This window comes from Salvelinus sp. IW2-2015, linkage group LG18 (genome assembly GCF_002910315.2).
Source record: "Salvelinus sp. IW2-2015 linkage group LG18, ASM291031v2, whole genome shotgun sequence".
NCBI classification, from domain to species: Eukaryota; Metazoa; Chordata; class Actinopteri; order Salmoniformes; family Salmonidae; genus Salvelinus; species Salvelinus sp. IW2-2015.
Window position 1 is genome coordinate 47,559,117 of NC_036858.1, and position 13,682 is coordinate 47,572,798.

A 13,682-nucleotide genomic window follows, 5' to 3' on the forward strand; every position below is an offset into this window, starting at 1 on the left:
AACTTTATATGTGATAGACAGGACGCTTCCTTTTTTAAGGTAGTTTCAAATTGTGCATGCATGTAATAATCATATTGTTATGAAAGCTCTTAAACTGACTTGACTGCCAGTTGGTCTTCATAGATCTAGCATTCTCCACTGTGATTGCGTCTGGTGGATGACGATACATTTACTGTCATTAAAGTTACATAGAGGATAGAAGATGTAGGCTATTGGAAAACCAAGACCATGATGCATGAGTTTCATTTGAATACATATTTATTAGATAAATATTAGGATGTCACGTCATCTAACTACATACAGTTTTGCAAGACTAAAAATCACAATTCTTTTTTTCTGACCAGTTTAGTATATGAAATGACTGTACACAGAATGTACAAAACAAAAAAGACAACTGCCACCTGGTGTGTCAATCACTTCAGATTGTACCTCGGAAGTAATATTTTTTGCCTAATCGTGTAAAAACTGTAAATTTGACAAAATTGTACAAACTGTAAATTTTGTATCAACAATTTTTAGGAACCACTCATGGTTCCCACAAATCCCGATTGGTACCTCAAAATTATCTTTATTATTTTGTTGTTGTAGCACCTTTATAAAGTACACAGGTAATAGAGAAATACACAGAAGTTGAATTTTACACAAAAAGAAACAGATGTGTATTTTTTTTCCTTTTCCAATGGCCGTGTTTGAGAAGTAGATAATAAAGTATCTTACATAAATGAACAAATGTGGTCGGAGAGAGAGGACTGTACAGACTATCTCAAACACGGACTCCTTTTCCCACAATTCAACAGTCTCTTCTGACAGGAGGATGCAAACTTTACAAATTCTAAATACACAATGCGTATCATTGTCCCCTGCGTGGGGAAAATGTCTACATTTCTGTAAGTTAATGAGTCTCTATTTGTCATTTACATAATGTACATGCATTCCTTAGACCCTCCAGACCCGTTTCTTTCTCTTCTCTTGCATTTAAGTGACCGAGTAGAGAGGGTCGGGGGGATCACAACATCTCCCATTTCCTTTCCATGAAAATACATTGCATCCTCTAACACACTCCACTTGTGTCCATTGACTGTCCAGCTACAGTTGTGTGTGGAGCCTGAACCTCGGACAAGACTCAAACCTCTATGTGGCGTATAGAGAGTAACGTTGATAGACCAGACTTCAGCATCATGTCTACACAGATCTACAGACAGACGGGGCAGGGGAGTCAAAATACCTCGCTGTGGCAGTGCATTGTCTTCAACAAATAGACAGACCAAAGGATCAGTTGTGTTCAGGTGATTCAACCAGCATTGGGGATCATTCCTAAGTCCTAACAATATCCACGGATTGATCTAGAAATATTCAATTTCATTTAGTAGGCTACATAATCTGATGTAAACCAAATTATGATTATTCTCACAAAGTCACTTAATAGATAAACAAAGTAATAACTTAAAATAGGAGAACAATATCAAAAACGCTACGAGGATAGAATAATAAACATGATGATCTTGTGTTGTACAAAAGAGGGTAGCACAAAAATGTCAAAGAACTCACATTCAATTCCAGAGGGTATTAGACTTTTGACTTAAAACAAAAAAAGACTGGGGGTAAAGTCACTTTTCCCTCAATACATTAGCAAATATATTTAAAGCATACATTGTCAGGATGACAACCATTTTAAATTATTGTCTTTATAAACCATTGTGGGATCATGTGTGCTTTTCCTTTTTTTTTTTTTTTTTAAGATGACAAAATACAGTTTAACAGTAACAAGACACAGAAAATGCAGTGCAACCACACATTTATTCAGAATAATTTTTGATGGGTTCCCTAGGAGTATGCTTAAAGCATAGAAGGGCATCATTCTTACATTATAGTAATGTCCAGGCCAACTCCTACAAACTGTGGGATAACTTTGGTGATGTTTCATGGCAATTTTACAATGAACAGTCAAAGTGGAACAAACATGAAAATAAAAAAGTTGGACAATACATTACCATTAACCAAAATCATTCCTTTGCAAGAAAATGTCAAATAAAATCATGATAAAAATAATGCAATGACTATAAAATAAAAAAGACAATATTCTTTCCCTCTAATTTAGAACAGAGGCCATTGGCACACATGCACTTCTTAACACATGGTAGAGCCAAACCGTACAGTATAGTTACAGGAGCAATTGCAGGCCTGTAGAACAGAGGAAGACTCACCTTAAAGAGGGAGAAACAGGCTAACTTTAATTCTGGCTCTATTACAAGGGCCGAATATATTTTGCAACACTAGATGTTTCTGTCTATTATAGACTAAACAGGGACTCTTCTCTTTTCTCTTTTTCTATCAATCTCATCCTCACTCTTTCTCTTGCACACGCACACACACGCACACGCACACACTCTCTCTCTCTCTCTCTCCCACACGCACACAATTCTATATCATTCTAACCCAAAACAAATGTATTGGTAAAATTCATTTTTGTACAGCCCACAGCCCGACATGGCATTGTACTGCAATATCAGGGAAGAGAAACTTTAACAACATTGGACGGGGCGATGGGCAGACAGAATAGTTAACAGTGCTGATTCTTCGATAGACTGGGTTGGGCTAGCTATCCTCCCCCACAGGCCTTGGTCTCTCCTCTCAGTGCTCTGCCTGTGATGTGGTGTGGGGCTCTGTCTGTTGTGCTTCAGTAGAATGGATGGAACGGACCCAGTGCTGACTGACTGATGTCACGATGGAAACACACACTGTGAGCTAAGGGTCACAGGTTATAAGAACACACTTTATTTAGGTCAAAGGTCAGGGGTTAAAGGTCGTGGTCTCAGGGGATCAGGGCTTGGAAGAACACACATCAAAATAGGATTGATAGAAACACTGGCCAGGACAAAAAGATGACTTTTCTTTCCTATTCTTGTATGTTTTTTTTTTCTTCCTTTTTGTATAATGGGGGAAATAAGAATGATAAAACAATGCTACAACACTTTTTCCTAAAAGCCCACACAGAGAGTTCGGCCTGTGAAGTCATACGCATAGAACGTGATTAATAGCTGCACAGTTTTCTTTCGATATAATATCATTTAAGGACTAGACAGCCGACATTGGCTGTCGACGTGTTGTTGTCGGCCAGAGGAGCTCCGCAGCTCCGCGATTCTTTACATGAGGAAGAGTGTGTGTGAGGAAGTGAGGACTTGAGTGCATTTCCTGTTTCCTGTCTCTTTCACACACAGTGTCCACTCCCTGACATCCAGACTGTCATCCTCATCTCATGTTCTGACAGATGACCTCATGCCACCTACACGTCTATGCCACAATTGACAAAACATTGTGTGTGTGTGTGTGTCCGACGAGGTGTGAACCCGGGTGTGTAGGAGGTGTGACCTGACTGGGGGTTTGAACTTTGAACCCTGGGTCTGAAGTGCACTACACATTGGGTAAGTCCACTCGGGAAGTGCCCCCACTACCAGTCCATATGAGGATGACGGTGTGTCTATGGACTCTATGGAGAGTCCAGCTGGTTGGACACACAGCCTGTGGTGTGTGTGTGTCTGTGGAGAAGATTTGGGTTTGGCTCGAGGGGTGAGGGAGGCGAAAGGTTAATTGTTCTCAAAGAGGGAGAGCAGGTCATCGTTGCTGTTGGAGGGGAGGTCCGGGGGGTCCAGATAGGACAGGAGCTCGTCTGGGTTGGCCAGCTCTGGAAGCAGCTGTAGAGAGAGAGACAGAGAAAGAGAGGGAGAGAGAGAGAGGTGGATGAGGCAGGGAAGGAGGAAGAGCCAGAGAAAAGGAAGATGGGGGAGTGAGAGTGATAAGGGAAGAGAGACAAGAATTAGGATACATATTGTCAATAGACTTCTCATTTCTATCCAAGAGTCTTTTTAAACAACTAAAGCTATTAGCAAAGCAGCTGACATGCTCCATCAAACCAAAGCTAGGTAATGAGAGAAGCAGGGACGATGCTAATGCTAGCTAGATGACGTTTGCACCTGTTTGCGCATGCATCCTAAGCACGATGTCACAATGATGTCACACTTACATCTAGGGAGGGCTCGGGCATGTCACCACTGATTTGACCTTCGATGCCCGAGGAGGGGTTAAAGTTCAGATCGCTGTGCTGGTGGCTGTTCTGGCCTTGCTGCAGCTGGGGAGGCGGGGCCTGCTGGCGAGGTGGCAGCAACGATTGGCCGCTGTGATGTAACGACTGCCCTGATTGGCTGCCACCGTGATGTATCAACTGGTTGTTGGGGTGAGGAGGCGCGTGCAAGCTCTGCTGTTGCATGGAATTATGGGACTGATCAGTGCTGGAAGGATGAGACATCTAAGGAGGGAGAGAGGGATGGAGGGAGAGAGAGAGAGAGACGGAGGGAGAGAAAGAGAGAGAGAGACGCAGGGAGAGAGAGAGAGAGAGAGAAAGAGAGAGAGATAGAGAGAGAGAGAGAGAGAGAGAGAGAGAGGGAGGGAGGGAGAGGAAGTAGAATGTGTTTAAAGAAAGCTCTGAGCTGACATGTAGAGGATGACATGAGCAAGGCTTCTAAGACAAGCTGAGCACAATGCCAAAGCTAACCTGATTGAGATCAGTGCTTTTTATGAACTACAAGGTCTTTGAGATGATATACAATAAGTATTCCTATTCCTTTCATATGACATTTGTTGTACCCTCCACCTGGGAAATGTTTGGGTGTGGGTGTACTACTTTTCTATGAGGATCTTCAGCAACTCTGGTATGAGTGCCCCTGGTGGTTGGTAGTGGAGGTGTAGGGGACTTACAGGGCCGTTGATGCCGTGGCTGAGGGGCTTGTCCTGGGATAGAAGACCCCCAGGGAAGTCTGGGGGGTGAGACAGCTGAGGGGTGTGGATAAAGTCACTCATGGGGGATCCTCCTCCTCTCGGTCCACCTCCACCACCTCCCCCGCCCGAGGGGTTACCGTGGGCGAAGTCAAAGTTCCCGTGACCGTGGTAAGTGTTGCCTAGCAGCACAGAAAAACATAAATAAGGGGAGGGGACTCTTAAGGTTGTTATGACTGTAGTTGCTCTGGATAAGAGTGTCTACGAAATAAACAACATTTAACATGTTCAAAATGTGTAATATCTGAATTCTGAAATTGGTCTTACCTGGGCCTCTCGGGCCACCGTACTCCCCTGGGTTGCCCCCGGCGCCGACGCCCCCGTGCTGAGCAGGGCCTGATGGGTAATGGGAGGGGCCAGGGCCCAGCTGGGCGATCATCTCCATGACATTGGGCATGGTCATCTGGGAGGGGCTCATGGTCTTGAAGCGTTTGGCCAGTGGTCCATCAGGGTCTTCTTTAATATGGAGGTCAGATTTGATGGGCACCGGGCGCCAGCTACACGATGGGTCAATGTTCACCTCCTCAAACTCCGAACTACGGGAAGAGAAAGGGGACCTTTTTATACAGTCCCATATAACAAAGGATGGAGGAAGTGGAAAAGTCCAGTATTACGAAGACACTGTGGTAATAATAATATTGGGGCACATACTTCTGGATGGCGTTGAGGATTCCCCACATGTACTGGTCCACCTCTAGACCCTCTAACAAGGCAGTTTTACTGTGAAGAGAGAAAAAGAGAGAGAAACAGGCATAATTTTAACTCATCCAAAAAGGAGACATAACTTTATTGACAAAACATAGTTTGGAAATGGTCATCACATACTTGCATACAGGACACCTCCACATCCCCCTCTCACAGTTCAGCTGCAGATACGACTCCAGATCAAAACACTGTGGAAGACAAAACACTTATGAGTCTTCAGGTCTCAGGCAAGGTTACTCATCACATTAGCGTAGTTTACCGAACCACCTGTGCTATAAGGTCCTAGAGTTTTTCCTGGTCTAGGCACATAGTCAGGGAAAACTGGTGGCCCTATCCAGCCATCTACCGTGTGAAAACATACCCCTTTCTCCCGTCCTACCTGTACGTGTTTGCAGTCATGCCCCCTGGCGGGCAGCTGGATGCGCCTGAAAGTGATTGGGCATTTGAGGGAGACTTTGATGGCGGTCTGCTCAATTCCATCCTCCCCATTTAGACTGGTGTTACCCGACGAGGCCACAACGCTGCTGAAGTTCCTCTTAACTGGAGGGAGAGACAGATTACAGTTAGATTAGAGTTAGGCATATTAATGTAAAGGTAGTAAGATGGGGTGAAGGCTATATTAGTATAGTAGTAGTATAGTACAACATGATAGTGGTAACATGCTCTTGGTGATGCAGTGTTCTGCAGGCAGGAGTCAGAGTTATAGTAAGACACGGTATAGACTATTGCAGTATAGTTGTGCAGTAACAGTAGCATACTCTTGGTGATGCAGTGTTCTGCAGGCAGGAGTCTCTTCTTCAGGAGCCCTTGCAGGACGGAGCGGACTGAAGGCCTGTGGACCAGCTGCAGCACAAACAGGTGCGACTGCACATAGAGGAGGGAAATAAATAAATAACATAAAGACATAAATAACATAAAGACATAAATAACATAAAGACATAACATAAAGACATAAATGACATAAAGACATAAATAACAAGACAAAGACAAAAATATAATAAATAACATAGACATAGACAATAATAACAAAGACATAAAGACAAAAATAACATAAATAACAAAGACATAAATAACATAAAGACAAAATAACATAAATAACAAAGACATAAATGACATAAAGACAAAAATAACACAAATAACATAAAGACACTAAAATAACATAAAGACATAAATAACATAAAGACAATAAATAACATAAAGACATAAATAACATAGACATAAATAATATAAAGACATAAATAACATGAACATAAATAACATAAAGACATAAAGAGAAAAAATAAACTAATAACATATACATAAAAAACATAAAGACATAAATAACATACATAACATACAGACTATAATAACAGAAAGACATAAATAACATAGACATAAATAACAATAAATAACACAGACATAATAACATGACATAAATAACATAAAGACATAAATAAAACCAATATAAATAACACAGACATAAATAACATAAGAAAAATAATAATACATAAAGAACAATAAATAACAGACATAAATAACATATAAGACATAAATAACATCATAAATAACAAAGACAAAATAACATAAAGACATAAATAAACATACATAAATAACTAAAGACATAAATAACATAAAGACATAAATAACATATAAGACATAATAACATAGAATAAATAACATAAAGACATAAATAAACACAAAAAGACATATAAAATGTAAACACAAAGAATAAATACACATAATACAAATAACACAAACGACATAAATAACATAAAGACATTAAACTAACATACATAATACATAACATAAATCACAAAGACATAAATAACATAATGACATAAAATAACACAAAGTTACTATAAATAAACATTAAAGACATAAATAACACAAAGACATATAATAACAATGACTATAAAATATAACTACAAAGATCATAAATAATCATAATGGACATAGAATAAACAACAAGAGACATAAATAACATAAAGACATAAATAACACAAAGACATAAATAACATAGACATAAATAACACAAAGACATAAATAACAAAGACATAAATAACATAAAAACTGGATGATGAACACATCCAGTGTATCCTCTACATACATTTAAAATATCCCTTGTATCCTTTGCTCTGCATTTCTATTGAATTGTGTACTCACACAACAGCACGCGGTGACGGTGATCTGGATGGTGTTTCTGCCGGGCTGACACACTTGCTTCAGGTGCAAGGGTTTATGGGACGTCTTGTTGTCGCCCCGCTCGATGGTCAGCGGTGTGGCATTGACACTGACCTGGAAGGAAGGAGGACAGTGTGTCTGTGTGTTTGTGTGTGTGTGTACACATGTGTGTGCGTATCTGTATGCACGCTGCATGCGTATGTGTGTGTGCTGACCTGGACGGAGGCAGGCCAGTTGGTGTTCATCTGTCGGTCCTCATGGTGGTAACACTTGAACTGCAGCTCCAGGTCTGACCTACAGGGGCAAAGAGAAAAGGGCAGAGGTCAATACAGTCAAATACAAAACGGTTTTTCCTAATTCTCTGGGACACCCAGCCAGGACAGCACAGTTTTGTTCCAGCCCAGCACTAGCACACCTTATTCAGTTGGTCAAGGGTTTGTTAATATGCTTAGTTGAAAGTTGTTTCAATTATCAGGACTGCTATTGGCCAATATTGTACAGGGAATGCGAACAATGGCAACATTTTTTGTGACGGTACAGAAATAAGACTGGCGTCTCACCTCCATATGAGGGTCTGGTGTAGAAACAGTCGTAGGTGTATGTGTCTGTGTGTGTGTCCGTCTGTGTGTATCTCACCTCCACATGAGGGTCTGGTGTACCGACGGTCGTAGGTGGTAGACGTGGTTACTGACGGCGAGGTTGTGTTCCAACCGGAAAGGTTCCAATACCACACCGTCCCGGACCGGGAAGGTCAACCGCAGCTCCTCGTTGGGATTGGCTGATKGGAGCGGAGAGACAGGACAGGAAGATAGGACGTCAGCTTTCCGTTTAAATGTATCTGTGGTATCTGTGGTAGTGGGGTTAGAGTTGTATACTGGTTGATTAACAGTCACACATACAGTAGACAGTGGCTGGGGCACCAGGATACCACTGTGAGGTACTAACTAACTACCACGTGATATTTAAGTATTTCATTTTTAATACAAAAAAAATCAAAAAAACAGTTTTTGCTTTGTCATTATTGGGTATTGTGTGTAGATTGATGAGGGTAAAAAAAACTATTTAATACATTTTAGAATAAGGCTGTAACGTAACAAAATGTGGAAAAGGTGAAGGGGTCTGAATACTTTCCGACTGCTCTGTATCAGGGCAGCATGTAGTAGTGATCAGGGTTGGACTCAATTCTATTTCATTTCCAGTCAATTCAGAAAGTAAACCAAATTCCAATTCCAAATTCTCCCAATTTAAAAGGATTGCAAAGAATTGGAATTCCAGTATACTTTCTGAATTGACTGGAATTGTACTGGAATTGACCCCAACCCTGTTAGTTATGTAGAGAAGTAATCATGTAGTGAAGTAGTCGTGTCTCAATGGCTTTGTATCTCATGAAAATGAAATAAAACCATCAATGTACTGCAAAAACTTGGTTGTGCAGGCATTGCTGTATTTTCAGCCAAAGGTATCGAAAGTGTTACTGACGGCTTGGTCAGAGCTCTGCTGTACTGTCTGTAGACTAGCCACTGTGTCTGGATGCTCCAGTGTAAGTACTCACTGGGAGGTGGAAGCGCTGCCATATTTGGTTTCATGTCAGGCGGGAACGGGGGCTTGACATCCTGGTTGGGCGAGAGGTACGGGGGCATACTGCTTCCGGGGGTCATAGGAGGAGTGGGGTTACCAGGCACCGGGGAGTGGGGGTAGTTACCTGGCCTGGGGGCCTGCAGAGAAGGAGAGAGGTAAAGGGAGAGGGAGAGGGAGGGGGAGAAAGGATAGAGGGGGAGGGGGAAAAGGAGAGAGGAAGAAGAGTGATACATACGGGTTAAAGAAAAACCATGAGAGATAGAGAATTCAAAGAACTCTGTTGGCATCTACATTTGCTTAGACAAAGGATAAAAAAGGAGGGCACATACCCCGTTGCCTTGGCTATATGAGTATCCACCTCTGTTCTGACCGTTGAATGGCTCTTGCTGTGAATGAAACAGACATCAATGGTTAAATGTACAGCTGCACAATGGGAGCAGGAGTAAATGGTCAAATGGTTATGTTAGTGTGAGGAGAGGTCTAGAGCTTACAGGTAGATAGGGAGTGTTAGTGTGAGGGAGCTCTCACCCTATAGTACTGCCCCATGGGCATGCCTTGCGGGTGGTAGTGGCCTTGCCCCTGCCCCCCGGGCATCCTCTGGCCGGGGTAGTTTGGGGAGGGCATCGGCCTGGATGGGTTAGAGGTGGGGTACTGACTCTGCTGGGGAGGGGAACTGACGTTAGGACCATACTGCTGACCCACGTAGTTTGGCTGTAGGGAAGAGAAGGAGAGAGGGAGAGAGAGGGAGAGAGAGGGAGGGAGAGAGAGGGAGGGGAGGGAGGAGAGACGAGAGAGACGAGAGAGAGAGAGAGACGAGAGAGAGAGAGAGAGAGAGAGCGAGAGAGAGAGAGAGAGAGAGAGAGAGAGAGAGAGAGAGAGAGAGAGAGAGAGAGAGAGAGAGAGAGAGAGAGAGAGAGAGAGAGAGAGAGAGAGAGAGAGAGAGAGAGAGAGAGAGAGATAATCAATCAGCAACTTAATTATTCTATTAACATTTGTAAGAAAGGCATGCACTGCATGTTGGGAGGTACTATGAGAATATAATACTCAAAGGAAACATACACCCCCCCCACTCTAAACACACACATATCCCTCCCCCACACACACCATCCAACTCACCTCCCCAGGATAGGGCCTCTTCATGCCCTGCATAGGCATGGCCTGTCTGGGGCCTCCAGGTCCTCCGTAGCCCTGCTGGGGCATCCTCTGGCCATGGGCCCCGAAAGGCCCCATGCCTGGGGCTTGAGTTTGATTCATGCCCATGGTAGGCCCACCCATGCTCGGGTTGTTCATGGCCTGGCCCATGCTGCCTGGGTTCATGCCTCCAGGGGGCCCTCTGGGGCCGGGCTGGTTCATGAACTGGTTGTTGTAGGCCTGGCCTGGGCCCATCTGGAAGGAGGAACACATCTGGACGAAAAAGAAAGGAGGAAGAAAGGACAAAGAGTTACAGTTAAGTATGAAGCTGCAGGTTTGACTCCATGGTTTTAGTCTGTATTTAGTGTACAATGTATGTAGTAGTATCTGGTTTTCCTCAGGCCCAAAACAAGATATTATAAGTAAGTAACTACATTTGTTTCTAACTTTTAGCAACCTGTATTATGGCAATGGTGTGTTTGTGTGCGTGTTATGATAACAGTGCTTGTACATGAGTGACGTGTCCGTACCTGTCCATACTGGTTAATCTCTTTGTTCTGGGTCTCCTGCTGCATGGCTGCCACGGTAGCAGTTGCTGTGGCGGTTGCCGTAGCAGCGGCGGCGGCAACAGCGGCGGCAGCAGCTGCAGCTGCTGGTTGGGTGAAGTCGCCAGGCTGGCGGGAGTGTTGGGGCATGCCCATCCCCCCTGGGGGAGTGTTAGGACCACCTGGGTAACTATATAACGGACACAATATGAATTAGAGCTGTGCATACTGTATGTGTTAAAACCATAGAGTAAGAGTGAGATAGTGAATGTGTCAGTCTCAACTTCATTGATGTGTGTGTATGACCTCTTACCTCCCGCTGTAGCCCCCTCCACCGGGGTATCCTTGCCTGCCATACATCCCCTGCTGCATGTAGCCCTGACCCTGGCTTCCCTTGGCCGGGAACTGCTGCTGCTGGCCGGGAAACTGGGGGGAGTTGAGGCCTGCCGGACCCCCAGACATACCCTGGCCCATGGGGTTACCTCCTGGGTTCATATGGCTGGAGCTGTTGGCCAACACCTGGGTGAAGAAAGGTCAAATGTCAAATCATCTCACTGATATTGTTTGTCTAACAACTGATCATTGATATAGTGTTTGATTAGACACAGCAAACAGTGTTAGGTCAAGCACAGAGATCCTAATATGTCATTCTATGATGTCAACTCACTGTGTGGGACTTCAACAAGAGATCTTTGATATAGGCCTAGCTTTTGGTGATACACACACAGCGAACCATATTTCAACCAACATCAGAATTCCAATAAACCCCTAGCCTCTAGCCCCTGGGAGCTTTTGTCAATCTGGTAAAAGCAATATGGTGATGATTCCACCAGGTCCAATCAGAGGGCAAGATGGAACTACCGCCATATAACACCTATCCAATCATCTCAGATCTACACAAAGTGCCTAAGGAGACTTGGGATTGAGGGTCTGTCTTCGGTAGTTCAATTACTAGACTCAATACAAAGGTATACGAGCATGTGTTGTGTGTCGAAAACATCAAATAGTGTGTACTGAAGTGTGTGTGTGTTGTGTGTCTCACCTGACTCTGTGACGTGTTGGTCACACCCCACACGGTGGTAACAACAGACAATGACCCCGGGGGCTGGTTGGTGTTCTGTTGCCATGGAACTGAGTCGTAGGCAAATGACCCATCACTACAGAACAAATACGAACACACACATTAACCGAGAGATAGGCAATATGGACAAAAATCCATACCGCGATAAATTACCTGAATTGATGTGATAACAATAAATACAATGATAAGTTTATAACATTGATGTGCACCACATTTTTTGTAATTATCCTTTAAAGCCCTCCAGACAAAAACTAAATTTTCTTGTGTTTTATAAATATTTCCACACTATGAGGTTGGAATAATACTGTGAAATTGTGGAAATTATGATAATTCCCTTTTAGTATAAGAGCTGTTTGAAAAGACCGCCTGAAATTTCAGCCTGTTTTGGTGAGATGGAATTTTGGCCAATGAATTAGGAATTAGAATTCTAAATAGGATTTGGCATTCCATGGTGACATCACCATGCAGTAAATTAGTTAATAGACCAATAAGATAGAGAGTACCAAACCTGTCTTCCAATAACCAGTGTGGTAAAGTACTTAAGTAAAAAATACTTTAAAGTACTACTTAAGTATTTTTGGGGGATATCTATACTTTACTTTACTATTTATATTTTTGACAACTTTTAGTTTTACTTCACTGCATTCCTTAAGAAAATAATGTACTTTTTACTCTAAACATTTTTCCTGACACCCAAAAGTACTTGTTACATTTTGACTGGAACACACACTTATCAAGAGAGCATCCCTGGTCATCCCTACTGCCTCTGATCTGACGGACTCACTAAACACAAATTCTTCGTTTGTAAATTATGTCTGAGTGTTGGAGTGTGCCCCTGACTATCCGCAAATTAATAAATAAATAAATTGTGCTGTCTGGTTTGCTTATTATAAGGAATTTTAAATAGTTTATACTTTTACTTTTGATACTTAAGTACATTTGATCAATTCCATTTACTTTTGATACTTAAGTATTTTTAAAACCAAATACTTTTAGACTTTTACTCAAGTAGTATTTTACTGGGTGACTTTCACTTTTACGTGAGTCTTTTTTTATTAAGATATCTTTACTTTTACTCAAGTATGACAATTGAGTACTTTTTCCATCACTGCCAATAACAGGTCATTTTCAGTTTCCCACTCAGACCACACCCAGACAGTCCTAGCAAAATTCTTGCTTGGGAAATTGCTCTTTGCTAAGAAGTTATTTTTGTTTCTCTTTGACCATTTTTTATTGAAAACAATTACAGTAAGATACTTGGTTGTTATCCAGAAAATGATTTGAAATTGAGATAAAAACAGCTGCATTGGACCTTTAAACTACTACTTCTAGTTTGATGGTTGTAGCCATCGATTGTCCCATTAACAATCACCCATATTAACACACTTATTTCAGCACAATCTTCACATTTCTCTAGTATAGGCTGTTTATTGTAATGAACAATGTCAGCAAAATGCCTGCGATAAGTGATCGTATCGCACACACGCACGCACGCACGCACGCACGCACAGACCCTGTCATCACTGCAGGGCAGATACAAAGACATAGTAACGTGACAGCCGTGGATCTCATTTGGCCAAGTACATAACACAACAGAGGATTGCATATCCACCCAGAATGTGAAATGTGCTCATAATCCTTGGAAGCCTTTG

The 13,682-nt window shown here is 42.4% G+C and overlaps 1 protein-coding gene across 8 annotated transcripts in view; it reads right to left on the bottom strand.

The window, feature by feature from the left end:
* Positions 1–240: 240 nt before the first annotated feature.
* zmiz1a (zinc finger, MIZ-type containing 1a) overlaps positions 241–13,682 on the bottom strand; it is a 213,517-nt gene continuing 200,075 nt past the window's right edge. For 5 of the 8 annotated variants that reach the window (XM_024007207.3, XM_024007206.3, XM_024007208.3 and 2 more), the window contains 18 exons: positions 11,992–12,106; positions 11,263–11,468; positions 10,935–11,139; positions 10,390–10,677; positions 9,802–9,984; positions 9,603–9,659; positions 9,248–9,410; positions 8,332–8,542; positions 7,911–7,989; positions 7,678–7,809; positions 6,294–6,399; positions 5,915–6,075; positions 5,656–5,723; positions 5,482–5,550; positions 5,098–5,366; positions 4,753–4,952; positions 4,022–4,303; positions 241–3,692 (listed from right to left, as the gene is read on the bottom strand). In XM_024007207.3, the coding sequence (XP_023862975.1) occupies positions 3,585–3,692; positions 4,022–4,303; positions 4,753–4,952; positions 5,098–5,366; positions 5,482–5,550; positions 5,656–5,723; positions 5,915–6,075; positions 6,294–6,399; positions 7,678–7,809; positions 7,911–7,989; positions 8,332–8,542; positions 9,248–9,410; positions 9,603–9,659; positions 9,802–9,984; positions 10,390–10,677; positions 10,935–11,139; positions 11,263–11,468; positions 11,992–12,106 (2,902 nt within the window). In that variant the 3' untranslated portion in view covers positions 241–3,584. The remainder of the gene's footprint in view (positions 3,693–4,021; positions 4,304–4,752; positions 4,953–5,097; positions 5,367–5,481; positions 5,551–5,655; positions 5,724–5,914; positions 6,076–6,293; positions 6,400–7,677; positions 7,810–7,910; positions 7,990–8,331; positions 8,543–9,247; positions 9,411–9,602; positions 9,660–9,801; positions 9,985–10,389; positions 10,678–10,934; positions 11,140–11,262; positions 11,469–11,991; positions 12,107–13,682) is intronic. The other 3 variants (XM_024007209.3, XM_024007210.3, XM_070448556.1) reach the window with 2 other exon arrangements.